At 40.2% G+C, this 14,305-nt stretch overlaps 1 protein-coding gene across 3 annotated transcripts in view; it reads right to left on the bottom strand.

Moving 5' to 3' along the window:
* Nucleotides 1-5,472: 5,472 nt before the first annotated feature.
* ESRP2 (epithelial splicing regulatory protein 2) overlaps nucleotides 5,473-14,305 on the bottom strand; it is a 46,675-nt gene continuing 37,842 nt past the window's right edge. The window contains exons 16-17 of one of the 3 annotated variants that reach the window (XM_037408696.1): nucleotides 9,862-9,973; nucleotides 5,473-6,846 (exon numbers count right to left, since the gene is read on the bottom strand). In XM_037408696.1, the coding sequence (XP_037264593.1) occupies nucleotides 9,884-9,973 (90 nt within the window). In that variant the 3' untranslated portion in view covers nucleotides 5,473-6,846; nucleotides 9,862-9,883. Of the gene's footprint in view, nucleotides 6,847-9,861; nucleotides 9,974-14,305 lie in introns of those variants that run through there. The other 2 variants (XM_037408699.1, XM_037408697.1) reach the window with 2 other exon arrangements.

Consider the following 14,305-nt stretch of genomic DNA (forward strand, 5'->3'; position numbering starts at 1 on the left):
TCCCTGGGCCCCCCAGTCATTCCTAATTGCACAGGATTCTCCCTTGAACAAATGAGGCAGTCCCAAAGTGTGGCAACGGGCAAAGCAACACAAGAAGATCTAATACTGAACACTAAGAACCCCTCCCTTTTTTTTATGATATTTTATACTATATGCTCACTACAGTCTGTGTGACTAACTTGCACGAGATCCTCTACAAGGAGAATTTCTGAAGATTGCCAGTTGACAGTGCTCAACACGACTAAAGGAAATGACCCAAGAAATGGGGCAAAGGCTGAAAATGAGAACAAGCCTACACCAACAAATTGGCTTTTTCTTTACAAGGGGAAATTAACACATACAGGGTGATTCAGAACATCAGACATGGGCCTTAGACAGAAGCACAAAGTAAATGTCAAGCCTGGTTCTTCTCATTCTTAGCTGGCGCTCTGAGCCATATGCACAGCCTGCTCTGAAAAGGCAGCATCAGGAGGAGGACAAGTACCAGCACCCCTGTATATCTGGCCACCATGCCAGGAATATCCTGCAGCTGTGGATCTGGAGTAGGCTGGAAACAGGATTCAAAACAACAAGAACAGCAAATTTGCTCTCTGCTAACAGTAGTTTACAACCCCCAGCAACGAGAAGCTGAACAAGCAGCTTGAGAAAGTCACCACCTCTTTGAGAGAAACCCTGCCAATACTGAGGCCATTATACCGCACAAGGAAATCAAGAAGCAACCGCAAGGCCAAGAGCAAGTAAATCAATCAGCAAAGCACGAACACCACACTCAGATCTAAGAGTTGGGAGCAGAGAGCCACTGCAATCAAACACATGTCCAATTTAGGCTGCAATCATAGGGGTTTTTCTATCTAATCAGTCATAAACCCTCAACTTCATGCTATTGGTGTACATTTTTTCTTCCTTAAAGCCAGATGACTAAAGGGTCATTTTGCTTTCATATCCTGGTCCCTTAGTTTCTTACATTCTGTGACAGTATGATCAAATTTGGGTCACACTTAAAGCGCTCCTTTTTTCCAACCATTTCCACCAGATTTCTGTTAGATATTTCAATGATTTCTTTTTGTAGAGCAGTTTTTAAAAGTTTATTTTTCCAAGTAAGTAGAGTCAGATACTGCTGTCATCTTCACAATTTGAAATGAATTTGCACATTTCAAAGCAACCCTATCAAATATCAATAAAAACACCACTCTCCATGGAAAACATTTAATATAGGAAAACAAGAACAAAATAAAAAATTCAACTGTTTTATGGGAAACACAACGACCTCCGATTTTTAGACTAAGAGACACCAGATTATTTACTGACATTTGTATAAAGGAGCTTCTACTGCAGTTGCTAACAAGGAAACTCACAGGCCTCCAAGCATTTGTATTGCAAATACACTGCTTGCAAACCCTGGTCAACAAGGGACATCTACTGGTAGCAAAGATCAGCGTGAGTAGGTGAGCACCAAACCAACCGTTTCACAGAATTCCAATACCAAACTAAAATTCCACTGATCCTCCTGACAAACATAAGAACTCCTACTCCTGCCACTAAATAAAGATTGCTAAAAAACAGGGAAAAAAAGCAAAACCAAAAAAAACCCACAAAAAACACAACAAAAGATATTCTTCCAAAGACACAGCTAAACATTAAATAGACAAAATTAGAACAGTACTTTAGTAATATTTACAGAAGGAAAGGCATTTTATTTAAACTCTCCTTTTTATTATCAGCAAACACACATAAAGCAACATCAAATAACCAGATATTTTGGAAAAAAACATTAAGTATATAAAGTAAAATGAAAAAGGCATATAATAACACACCAATATAAGAAATGGCAACTGGCAAGTCTAGATTAACACGCCATCATCTTCATTTGAATATTTATGTTTCCAACTGCATATCTACCTAAATAATACAGTGGCCCTCACCTGACTGATTATATAAAAACAAAAAAGGAAAAAAAAATAAAATCAGGCCTCTGGTTTATTTGGGGTTTGTTTCTAAAAATCCATATAACAAGTAAATTTAAAAAGGAATAATTTTAAATTTACTACAGACAAATCTTGCCACGTATCAGAAGAGTTTTTTGCTTTAAAAAGTTTCAGGCTATCTTTAGATGCAAACAGCTTTTAGAAGATACTGTAAGCAGTAGATTCAAAATTCATGACCACAGATTTTGTCAAATACAGATCTATGCAAAACAGGATGCAACTGGTCAAACAGTAAGCCTTGTGACTCATTTTAACTGACTGAAATGAAACAAATACTATTTAAAAAATAAAGGTGTTTAAAGGTTGGGTTTTTTCTTTTAAAAAAATCAGGCACTGTGTTTCACTAATAGAAGTTTGTTGAAAATATCTTTGTTCACATAAACAAGCAAAACTTATATGCCTGTGAGTCTGCTCTGCAAAAGAAATTCCAACGCAAAACACCTGATCTGGAAGCACAGCTGCAACTATTAAAATACAGATTGGCCATGTCAGACTCTTCAGTCTCACCCCACCTCAACCAAAAGTACTAAGAATCAACTATCTTCTCTCTAACCTGGGGAGGTACACCACATGGGACCAACCAACGTATAAATAATTTCTAGGTAAAACTGTCAGTATCAAGAGAATGGGAGCAGAACCACATGAGTGCAGGTATCATCTCCAAACTAGCACCGTGAGAAGCGTAAGACTAAGAGACAAAATATAAACAAGGCTAATTCTGTTCTCCAATTATATAATACGGCAATACAAGCACAGGTAAGGCATCTTGCTGGTTGTGAGCACAGAGTAAGCTCCTTTTTGAGAAACAAGTTTTGTGGCTGATGACAGAGCCTGAGGACCCTTTCTGTAACAACAGCAACAGTCAAACCACAGTTCTTTCCCAAACTTCACCTCTACTTTGGTGAAACAGTTAAAACTTCACACTTTCTGCCCTTGTTTTTCTTGCTCCATTAATCCACATGCATGTAAAGACAGCAATGCCTTTCATAAGGCTTCCACAACACAGCATGGTCTAAAAGTTCAAATGCAAGGAATAAATGCAAACATCAAAGAGAAAAAAAATACACTTAGGTCCTACCCCAAGTTCCCAGCCTTCTCCAGTGCAGTGAGCCATCATTCAAAGGTGCGTGAAGCAAGTGTTTAGGTTCCATTTGTGAAGAACTCCTGGATCTGAAGGCTCCAGTGAGGCCTCTGCTGCCAAACTGCAGGTAAGCAGCTCCCAGCGGACGGTACGACCGGTGCACACTGCTGCTAGAAGCGTGGGTAAGGTATAAATTAAACACTTTAACTTCCACAAGTTACTTGCTATACCTGAAGCCTCCAGCGTCTGAAACAGGCTTGCTACCACAGCCCTGTCCCTCACAGCTGGGCCGCACGGCTTGATTATGGGGGATTTGATTAACCTCTCGCTTCAGCTGCAAATGCCACCTGCAAACGCAGTCTGCCTGTACAAGCGGCTGTGGGGAAATAACCTGCTTGCCGTCAGGTGTATCGGGTGGCTGGCACCTCCGACATGGCGGGGAGACGCGGCCTCCCCGGGCCCCTGCCCCGCCAGCCCTGCAGCCGGGCCCGCCTCGTTGTTATGGTGGCCAAGGGCCACAGGCCAGCGGCGGCCCGCTCGCCAGCCACCTGCCCTGCGGGGAGCCACCCGCCTGAGGGCAGCAACCCGCCTGAGGGGAGCTCTCCCGCCACCGGCCCCGAGGGGAGCTCTCCCGCCACCCGCCTGAGGGGAGCCACCCGCCTGAGGGGAGCTCTCCCGCCACCCGCCTGAGGGGAGCTCTCCCGCCACCGGCCCCGAGGGGAGCTCTCCCGCCACCCGCCTGAGGGGAGCAACGGCCGGGCCCGCCCTGGCCCTCCCGCGGCCGCGCCCCGGCCTCCCTTGGCGCCCTATTTTCTCTTAATACCGGAGCAATATGCATTGAACTGAGCTATTCCACTGTTCAGGCTTTTACTGTAATTTTCTTTCATGCTTTTAGACAAGACCACAGAGCGGTTCAGAGGAAGAGCAGCCGCTGGCCTGGCCGGCAGTCAGGGCTCCGTGGGGGGCTCCAGCTGAACCAGGGTGCTGTCACCACCCCTGCACCCCTTTGCACAGGCAACTTCTAAAAAAAGAAAAATGCTCTCTACTCACAAGAAAGCCCCTGTTAAGTTCTATACAAACCAAACACCCAGCCTGGAACAGCTGAATTTGATTTCTGGGACTTGTTGCCACCATCTCACAGGAGAGAGGGATTAAAGCTGCAGCTGGCGAGAGCTAAGCCTCTACTTTAACACATAGTTAGGCCCAGACCTTGCAGGTACCACAGTCTGTTCATCGTTTCAGTTCATGCTAGCATGGGAATGCACCTAAACGGCAATCATTGTTGACATGAAAGTGTAGAAGCGTAAAGGGAATGCATACACCTCAAACACAGCTGATGCCTTTGCTGAGGAGCTCCATTCCAGCCCTGGCTGAGCTTGTCCCACCTGCCAAGGAGGGCCAAGAGCACATGTAAGCGGTAACAGGAGCTGTAAAAAGACTAGGACCTTTCACTAGGTTAAACATCACTTTTGTTAACAGAAAACCACAAGTTCCATACAGATTATGATGAGAAAAACAAGACGGTTATAGCTTTGCCATCATTTGAGACAAGATGTGACCATCTGGACCATGACAGAATGTAAGGGTAATAAATGGACAGGTAGTAGCTACATGGCATAGGTACTGCATTGCTCAGGCTGGAGCTTCCCAAAATATTTAAAGGGAGGAAAGCATTCTCCTCAAAGGCACAATGAGAATGTTAATTGTAATGATGCAGTCCTCTCTAGTATTCAAATTACTTTAAAACTCAGATTTCCATAGATTTCACCAAGACAAATCTTGGAAACATACTAATGTAAAGAGTCCCACTTTAAAATAATGGAAAAGCTTCCCTCCAGTCCCACCTGATTGTGATAAAACTTTGGTTAGGAGGTTTTAACGATGAAATGGCATCTGGCACTGTGATGCTTTTGACTGGAAAGAAACAAACCTTATTATCTTTATATGATGCCCACCCTCCCTTCCTCCATTTTTACTACAGAAAGGTTGTCTGGCTAGATAGTGACATAGACATAGCATTTTGAGTTGCGCAGAAAAGCTAGTGACCCATTAGGGCAATTAAATCCAAACATGAACACAATTTCAAGTTCAATACTTTGTTTCCTCTAGCACCAGAACAAGTGAACTAAGCGTGTCAACAGTTGCATCACATTGTCTAACATGTGTTCCGCTACAAGTGAAGTGTGTATCATGCTTATTTCTGGCTTAGCAGCACGTACAAAAAAGAAAGGGGGAGAGGGAGTAGGGAAGAGGGAAAAAAAAAAAAAAAAAAAAATCACATTGATCTCGCAAGGCACATAGGCTTACCTAAACCTAAGAGAAAGATAAATGAACAAAAGGTTATCAGAGAATGATGCCCCATAGAAAACATTAAAACATAGCATAAGTAACTTTCAAAAGCCAATATGCATCATTAAGCATCTCTTTTATTTGTTGTAATATAAAGAAGCATACATCATTCAGTTCTTTTAAGTACAACTCAAATTGTACACTAACAAAAAAAGATCAATTCAGACATCCGTGAACATGTCACAACAGGATTCATAACATTTTGCTCTGCTGGTATTGCACTTGGAATGGTTTTGAAGTAAGGCACAGTAAAAACAAAGTCATTTAGTGCTTCTACAGCAGATGTCTTTTTTTAAACACATGCTACATGACATAAAAGTACTTCTTCTAGCTTATATATATACACACACGGGGAAAGAAAAAAGCATGCACTAGAGGATTTAATTTCAACATATCTTGTTTCATAATATACAAATAAAGTAGTTAAAGATGTAAACAAATTGCATGCACATAAACTAGAGCAAAATCTTTAATACAGTATCTGAAAGCTATTATGCTTAAATAAAAAAATATAACTTATTAGTACTCAGGTTTATGTGCCATTTTTGTCATGTAGAGATTAAAAGTTGGGGCTGGGGCAGGGAGTTATGGGTGGGCAGGGAAGATTTTTCTGGTTTTGCTGGTTTTATTTTTTTGCTTTACATTGTTGGCAGCAGTACATTGGTAAGAAAGACAAATATGGCTTTTGCAAAACAACGTATAATGAAAACATGAGAAAGTACAATTGCATTTGGGGGCCAGCATCCTGATATTTTCTAGTCAAGAACAAAACAAAACAAATCAATATGATCTACACTTCAAAGAGGGAAAGCTATGCATTCCAGAAGACCTTTCTAAAGACATTTAAACTCTACAACAACCAGACACTTAGTCAAGTGTAAACTCTTAAAAACTAAACAAAGAATCTGAATGACTCAAGCTTGGCTTTCCACTTCAATTGCTACTGAACAGGTTTCTCCCATGACTGAGATAGCTGAAGTGCTATTAGATTGTCTTCAGAATTAACCAGATGCCAGGAGCGAGTTTGCTTATTTTTAAACAAGTACATTAGAAATTAAGGAAATTAACTACATGATTTTTGGTTTCACTTTATCTTTGGCATAGGATATGCCATTTTTCAAATTAAATACAGGACATGTACCGCTCTACATTCCAACATATCATGCTGAAAAGGCACATTTGCTGCTGCCTGGGTGGCAAGGGAAGACACATTTTGCAAAGGCACGGTGTTTAGTGCACCATTCCTTCCCCATCCCCCAGAGAGTGTTTAAGTCAGACCAGGTACAGTTCTACATAGCGGCCTCCCAGGAGCTGTCCGTTTTTCTCAGCCACTGCTTTCTTAGCTAGTTCCAGGCTTGGAAAAGTCACCAATGCCTCTCCACTGGGCTGGCCACTAAAGTTGTAAAGCACGAGGATGGAATCTGCTTGGAGCTGCAATGGTGCAAGAAGACAAAAGAAGAAAAACTATTAAGACCACAGAACACGCTCAGAAATGCAGTTTTTAATGCTGTGCATCTATCTGGTTCACTCCACTCCTGTGTCTGTGGCAAAAAGATTCTGGATGTGATAATAGTAAGGAGAAGGGACCGAAGATTAAAAGAATTCAGCTTTTACCTTGCTGAACAGCAGCAGCTCTTATTCTGCTGGTGTGCTGAACAGAATGATGTAGACATGATTCCATGCAAAGATTTTGCTAAAGAAATAATTCAGGTTAAAGGTTGATAAGAAAACAAAGACTTAGATGTTAATAAAGGATAAAGGGAGCCAGAAAGTCCACGCATTCAGTGAATAATTCTTGTAGTATGTGGACTACTGGCCAAGTGACAAAGGCTACAAGGCATATGAATACTCCCATGCAAAGCTTAAAAGAAAAAAAATTAAAAAATGATAGAGTTGTACGAGAGTTCTGTGTTGGGAGGACGAGCTGAAATTAATACAGGCATGCAGTGCAAGAGAGATTGTTCAGCAAAACGAGTTTGTTGCAGTCCAACTGAATTAAATGTTTATTGTAATTTTAACAAGGCTAAGAAAAAAGCAGGCTAGCAAATGAGATTATTTAGTAGTTGGAGCCGATTTACTTTGGAGTGTGTTTGCCCTTATGAATTCTTAAAGGACAGTTCCAAAATGCCGAGTTTAAAGCAGACATCTGTCCGCCCTATGGTACCCCAGCCATTTCCCATAACATGCTCGAATTATTTCCAAACTAAGTTTGGAGGACCCGTTTTTTGCATAGAAATGGATCTCAGTGAAGTTTCAAAACCAAAGGTTGAGGGATCAAAAGCTCAGCATACAAAGCTTGTTTGTTGGAGAAATCGGTGCCAGACAAAACATATGGCCTATGGTGGAAAACCAACTAGTTTTATAGGTGTTAACCCAACTCCGGCTAAGATCACGTGATTTAAGTCATCCTCATGAGTTTATGAAAGGTTAAATTATTTGAGGGTTTCACTTTTTGTAGAATTTATGCGTGCCTGGTATATGACAAGAAATGTCAGACTTCTCAGTTATTACCAGTAGCAGTTTCTGATCAGCTTTACATGCAAACATATGGAAATAAAGCAAGTACATTCCAGAGCTTCACTCACCCAAGCACTTAATAGGCAGTAGTATTTTTAAGAAATAAGCAACAGTACACTTCAGAAACTAAAAGCACTTATAAGACAGTTAGTACAGACTTCATATAATTTCTTCTTGCAGAACCGATTTTAATCAAGAAATAGCATGCAGAAACAAATTCAAAGACAAATAAAAACCATCATGTCTGAAGCCCAGTTCAGGTTTGGAAGTGATCGTGGTTTATTTCAGAACACCACTGTGCACAGTTTGGGTTGAGCCGCAAATCTGAGCTAAAAGCCGGTCTGCTCTAGACCAGCTCTTTGCTATTAATCCATATGGGACCAAGTCATTTCCCACCAGTCCCAAATGTAAGTTTAATATTGCTGTTCAGAGTCAGCTGAAAACACACATGGAGCGAAGCGGAAAGCTTTAAGACGTAGTTTAAATAGCAGCATCGGTGTAATATCAATGTAAGGCTCTGGAAATCCATGTTATAAGAGTTGCATAGAAGGTTAGCAGAGAAGTCTACACATTCTGCGAGCAATTTAATTAAAAGAATTAAATAAAACCCTTCCATTTTATGTTAAGGCACGCTAGTTTTACGTTCATATTTATATAGATTTATAGGTAGAAACATATTTTATTTATGTACATATATTATTTGAAATATAGATTCAAATCCATACAATTTTTTTTTTCTGGAATTTTTATTCTAAAAAAAAAAAGTGGTCTGTAAGATACCACTCTGGACTGCTTAAAATTCAGGATGTGCTACTCTGTGGATTATTTTCTAGTCAGAGACTCTTTCCATCTCACACATAGTAGAATCATATTGCTGATCTGGTTTTCCAGTTAATCTGGGTAAAAGGAGAGTGCCAAACGGATTGTCCAAGGTCACATAAATATGGAAATATTCAGAGTAATAACGGGTGTTCTGCACACTGCCAGGCCACACAGCCTCTAGTCTATCTTGTCCCTAGCAGATCTAACAGTATCATGAGAAATCAAACATCAGCTCAGTTGTTTTCAGATCCGTTATGTGAGCTGATCTTCATTATCTATGAAGATGATTCCATCAAGGCACAGTATTTGATTGCCATCTTTTGTACTGAGGGTTTTTTTGTGTGTGTATATATATATATATATTTATTTTCAGAAGGAAAAAAACATAGTAGCTAATCAGTAGCATTTTGCATGGAATCCAATAGTATTGGGACGTCACGAGCTTCATGCAGCATGCAGGTCACAACAAAATTTCTTTAGGAATTATGTGTTAGTGCCAAAAATGCAGGGAAGTTTACTATTAACAAATTTAGTTAGTTGCATTTAAAAGCCACTATACAAAAAAAAACCCTCTCCTAAAAAAAAGGAAAGTGCAGTAGTTCACATTGCATTAGGGACATCAAGATGCATAGAAATTAATTTCCAGGCAGCTATATGATGCAGGAAAGAGAAAGCCAGAAGTTTGAGGGTTTTTGCACACACATTTGTGTGCGCTTTGTAGCCACATCAGGGGGGAAATAAATAAATAAATAAATAAATAAATAAATCACCTTCTACTGCTATGCTAAATAAGATATTCAACAGAAAGCTTCACATGAGAAACAAGCACAAATAAACTACTGGAAGTTTAACACACCATCTGAGCAGAACCAGGCAATCACACTACCTCCACCACTACCATCCCATCAACTACAGATCATAATCAGCCTGTTTCCGCAGGTTACTTGATTTATTATTTTTTTTAGCGGGACATAAGCAGAAAGCTTAAAGCAAGGATCCCAAGGCAAACGAAAGGGAAAAAGCCATAAGCGAAAAGTTGTATCGCCAAGCCCTTCTTTCCCCTCCCACTCACCACTGGAGACCCAGTTTCTGCCATTCGCATCTTACCTTCTTCAGAAGTTACAAAGAGTTACAAACAGACCCACTCTTTCGGTGCTTGTAACACACTCCTTGTTTGATCACTCAGCTGAATAAGGCCATTGTAGTCATCAGGTGCATACTACAGTACAAGTGTGATATATGATAATCAGCAAGAGAAGGAACAGTTCTGGTACAGCAAGCCACACAGATGATCATTTGCAACCATAATTAAGAGCATCAGCTATAACAACTGGCAGGAGACAGTGAATTTGACAGATACTATTTTTATGCAAGATAAAAATACATTAACTGCATTACTGGTTCTAGAAATAGATTTAAAGTAAACACATGTGGGGAATATTCCAAACTATGTATTTGAACTGTTCCTTATCAAGGAAGGGGAATAGTTCAGACCATGAAGTGTTCCTTTTTTCCCTCTCCTCATGAGACAGAGCATTAGGTAACAAAACTCTTAAGTTTGCATAATCGTGTTTCCAGTAATGACTCGCACTGGGACAAATGAGCATCTTCCAGCATGCATATTGAAGTGGGGGATTCGAAGAATTATATGGATCTCATTCAGATTTTTCTATGTAGTCATGGAAACAAACTGCAGCTTCTCTAGGGTAGAGTGATAAACACTTTAGCTGCATATAACACTTACACAGACTACACCAAGGTAGTTAAAGAAAAATCCATGTCTTGGCATGAATACACTTAAAAGATAAAATAGCATTTATACCAGTATAGTATATTTCCACATAGGAAACAGAAATAAACTACACAGTGTAACTGCGTCATGATAGATTTGTAGTAGAAGAACACTAAAACAAGAATAGTGACTCTACAGTACAGTCACACCAATAAATTAAAAGAAAAAAAACCCACACGTGGATTAGATTAGATCTAAGAAATATTTGAGATCCTGAATCTGAACACTAATCATGCACACTATTGGAGGGCCTGGTACAAATATGAAATCTGTAGTCAGAAAACAGATTTTGGGGAATATGAACATGGTTTTGTGTTTGTCTCATAATCTATCCAAATTACATATCCTGGAAAGGGACCGAGCATTCTTGCACATGCTACAAAGACTACCGGAGTGGCTCCTGTAATCCAGAAGACAAAATGTTTAGCATAACCCACATTATAGAATATCCTTTCAGTGGCAAGAAGAGCTTCCTATGTCCCCAGAAATTGTCTGGTTTGCACTAACATTTTAGAGGATTGCCAAACGCACACAACGTAGACATACTATGCTGCCTTCCTTTGGAAATTTCTATAATACAAAAAGTCTCCTGCCAGCTTAGGGAGAAAAAGGTATTATATTTGGGCATACAGGACACATGGTATCCATCCAAAGTGAAGTTGAAAAGAAAAAAACCAACCATCACAGTATACACCTTCCACAAAGAACAACAACCAAGAGCCCAGAGAACATAAAAGAAGAGAACCTCCCAGAATTTTTACTACTGAATTCTAGCCACCTTCACATCTAGACCCATGCCATTAAGTAAAAGACAAATATAAGAAGTGTGTTCTAGATAGTCTCTGCCAGGGCAACCAGACCGTGCAAATATTAGATTTATCAGTTCCCAGACCTGCCCTTGAAACAAATCTACAAAATGTACATTTACTCTTTGGAAGGAATGTCTCAAGATAGTACATACTTTAGATTATCAGTAGATGTACAGCAGGTAAAGATCTATCGTCTCTTGTGAGGGACAGTGTTTAAAAGGTTACACCTGAAACATGAACAATGTGGAAAACATGAAAGTGGGAAAACTATCCTGGACAGAAACATCAAAGTTGTCAGAGCTTAGACCTAGGCCTAAAGAAAGAAAGAGGGAAAGAAAGATAGATCAAAATACCTAGCAACAGAAGCAACTTTAAATCGCAAGAAAGATAGGTTGAGAGACTGCAGTTAATTAAAACGGAAGTTGTGGAACAGTAAATTCTTCAGACTTACAGATTTCAAAAAGTAGTACTGCAAACCAAGCTAGGAAATAAAATGGAGTCAGTCTTATTCCCTGTGAATGAAATGGAAACTACCGTAACCTGTCTGAGGAAGTTCCCAAATACTTCTGATTCTGTCTGTATTTCAGAAACCCAGAAGAACAAAACAAAATGATCCAACCACATCAGACAATGTAAAGCCAAGGGTAAACCTGTAAACTCATTGCTCAGAACGGAAATACAGTTTTGCTAGCTTCACCTGCAATGCAGTAGGCCCACTTCTGCTTCCATTTAGATCTCAAAACCACCACCTAGTGATGTAACCTCCCAATATAACCAGTTGCAAGTTCACTGAGCTAGGTTCTAGCAGTTTGTTTCCAGTGTAAGTATTACTGAGACCTGAGACAGTACGGCCATACCAAGATAATATGAAACTTGAAGTAGCGTTTTCAAATACCTACCCTTAATGCCCAAGTAACTGGTAAAAAGTTACCAAATACCGCAATACCTTTAAATTTAAGTGAAATGAAATTAAAAACAGACCTCACTGTGTCTCTGCTACCCTCCCCTTATCCTACTATCATCTCATTCCCACCTTCCTTGCTTCTCTGAACTGAAATACAGACTTTCCTCAGAGCTGCTGCCTTCTCCTCTCCTACCTTTGAGCTCCCAGCTCTTAGGGGGTTGGGCTTCCCTTCCAACCCAAAAGATTCTGTGAATCTTCCTCACCCAGGGGTTTCCGCTTACTCTGAGTATATCAACAGCAGCAGCAGAATATAGCGGCCTACTGGAAGGACACAGTGGCAAATCCTGCTTTTTAAGCAATGACAATCTATGAAATACAATCTCTATCAAAGTCTTCTTTCATCTCATCCTTTTAAATTGGCTACTCACACGCTCATAGATGATTAACAGGCAAGATCCGTTTCCTAGAATAACTGAAGGAGAATGCAGAAGTAAATACAGACAATAGAGCGACTTCTCCTTCCCCCTTGAAGCAGCAATCGAGAAGCCTAGCTTAGCCTAGTAAGGAAGGCCGCACAGAACACCAGTGTTAAATTAAGAGCTCCATTAGAAAAGTCAGCCTCAGACTGAAGAGCATCAAGGTATGCTTCTCAGCACGTGCTCCAGTCCTACACTGACTTCTTCCAGTGATCAGAGATGGGAGCTAGGATAAAGAAAGATGGAAACTAGGTATGGGATAATGTTTGCATTTAGAATCTAACCCAGGAGAAGGAAGCAAAACAGAACCTTGCAAGTGTTTACTAAACAAGATCCTGGGGTCAACAATTAGCTCCATGGCAGGCTGCAAGATGGCAACAAGAATATGCATACACACCAGGGGAAAAACCACAGCGGACTGGAACAGAGATTGCTCTGCATAGTGAAGAATGGTGTTTCCTGTTCCCTACATTCTTCTTGTTGTTAAGGTATATCTTAAGCTATAAAAGCGGGGACTTTTATAGCTTAAGACATGTCTGTTAACAACGGCAAAATGATGTTTCCTGAAGGACATGTTGCTTCTTTACAGAATCAGCAGCTCACCTTACATGCATAAGGTAAATACCTTTCTAGGTATTAACATTTGAAATGGCAGAGATATTTCAACTTCTATATAAAATAACGCTTATAATATTAGATAACATATTATGTAAACTACATTATAACATAAATGACAGATGTATATTGAATAACAGTAACTCCTCTCTCCTAAGAGAGATGGCCATTTCTAACCAAAAATTACCTCCGGTATGGTAGCATCTCCCAGACGGGCTATCTGCTACGCTTACTGCAGTGCAAAACTTTTCAGAATTATATGAATCAGACACAAACTGGTTAATAAAGGAGATATACTACACTCTCTCCTTGTACATTTTACTTCTTTCAGGAATACCTGCTGCATTGAGAGAAATATGGGACTCTCAAACTGTGCAGAGATTTTAACCAGGTCACTAACCAGCGAGACATTGACTTCCGTTTCATTTTTGTAGTTCCTACAGTGGACATTCAAAGTCTAAAACAGCATATGCAAAGCAATCTAGGGAAAAAACCCAAACACTGCTAAAACCACAATTAGAATTAGAAAGGATATTTGGACATGCCCCAACTGGGAAAAAAAAAAAGGGAGGGAAATGAAAGCTGAAATTAGTTCCCACCTGGAAAGCAATAAATCATAGGCAAAACTGCCTGTTTCTTCAGGACTGCAGCTGTAATTCTAGCCTAAACTACTGATAAACTCTGTCACAGAACAGTTCCCAAAAGGAAGAAATGTATCTCTCAGGCTTTGGAAAAAGGTCTAGATATAGTAAGTCTGGAAGGCAGAACCCAATTTAATGACTAGGTAACTGTAACCTTTGGCACAAGAGTCAGGAAAAATTACCCTGAACCCACTTTGCCACTGCAGCACAGCAATTGTACCTTAAAAGAGCACCGATACAAGCACCGGCAACCACCTGAGTGCTCTGTGGCACAGATCGTGAAACACGTAACGTCTGTTCCCAAGAATACAGCT

The sequence above is a fragment of the Falco rusticolus genome, chromosome 15 (genome assembly GCF_015220075.1).
Source record: "Falco rusticolus isolate bFalRus1 chromosome 15, bFalRus1.pri, whole genome shotgun sequence".
Taxonomy (NCBI): Eukaryota; Metazoa; Chordata; class Aves; order Falconiformes; family Falconidae; genus Falco; species Falco rusticolus.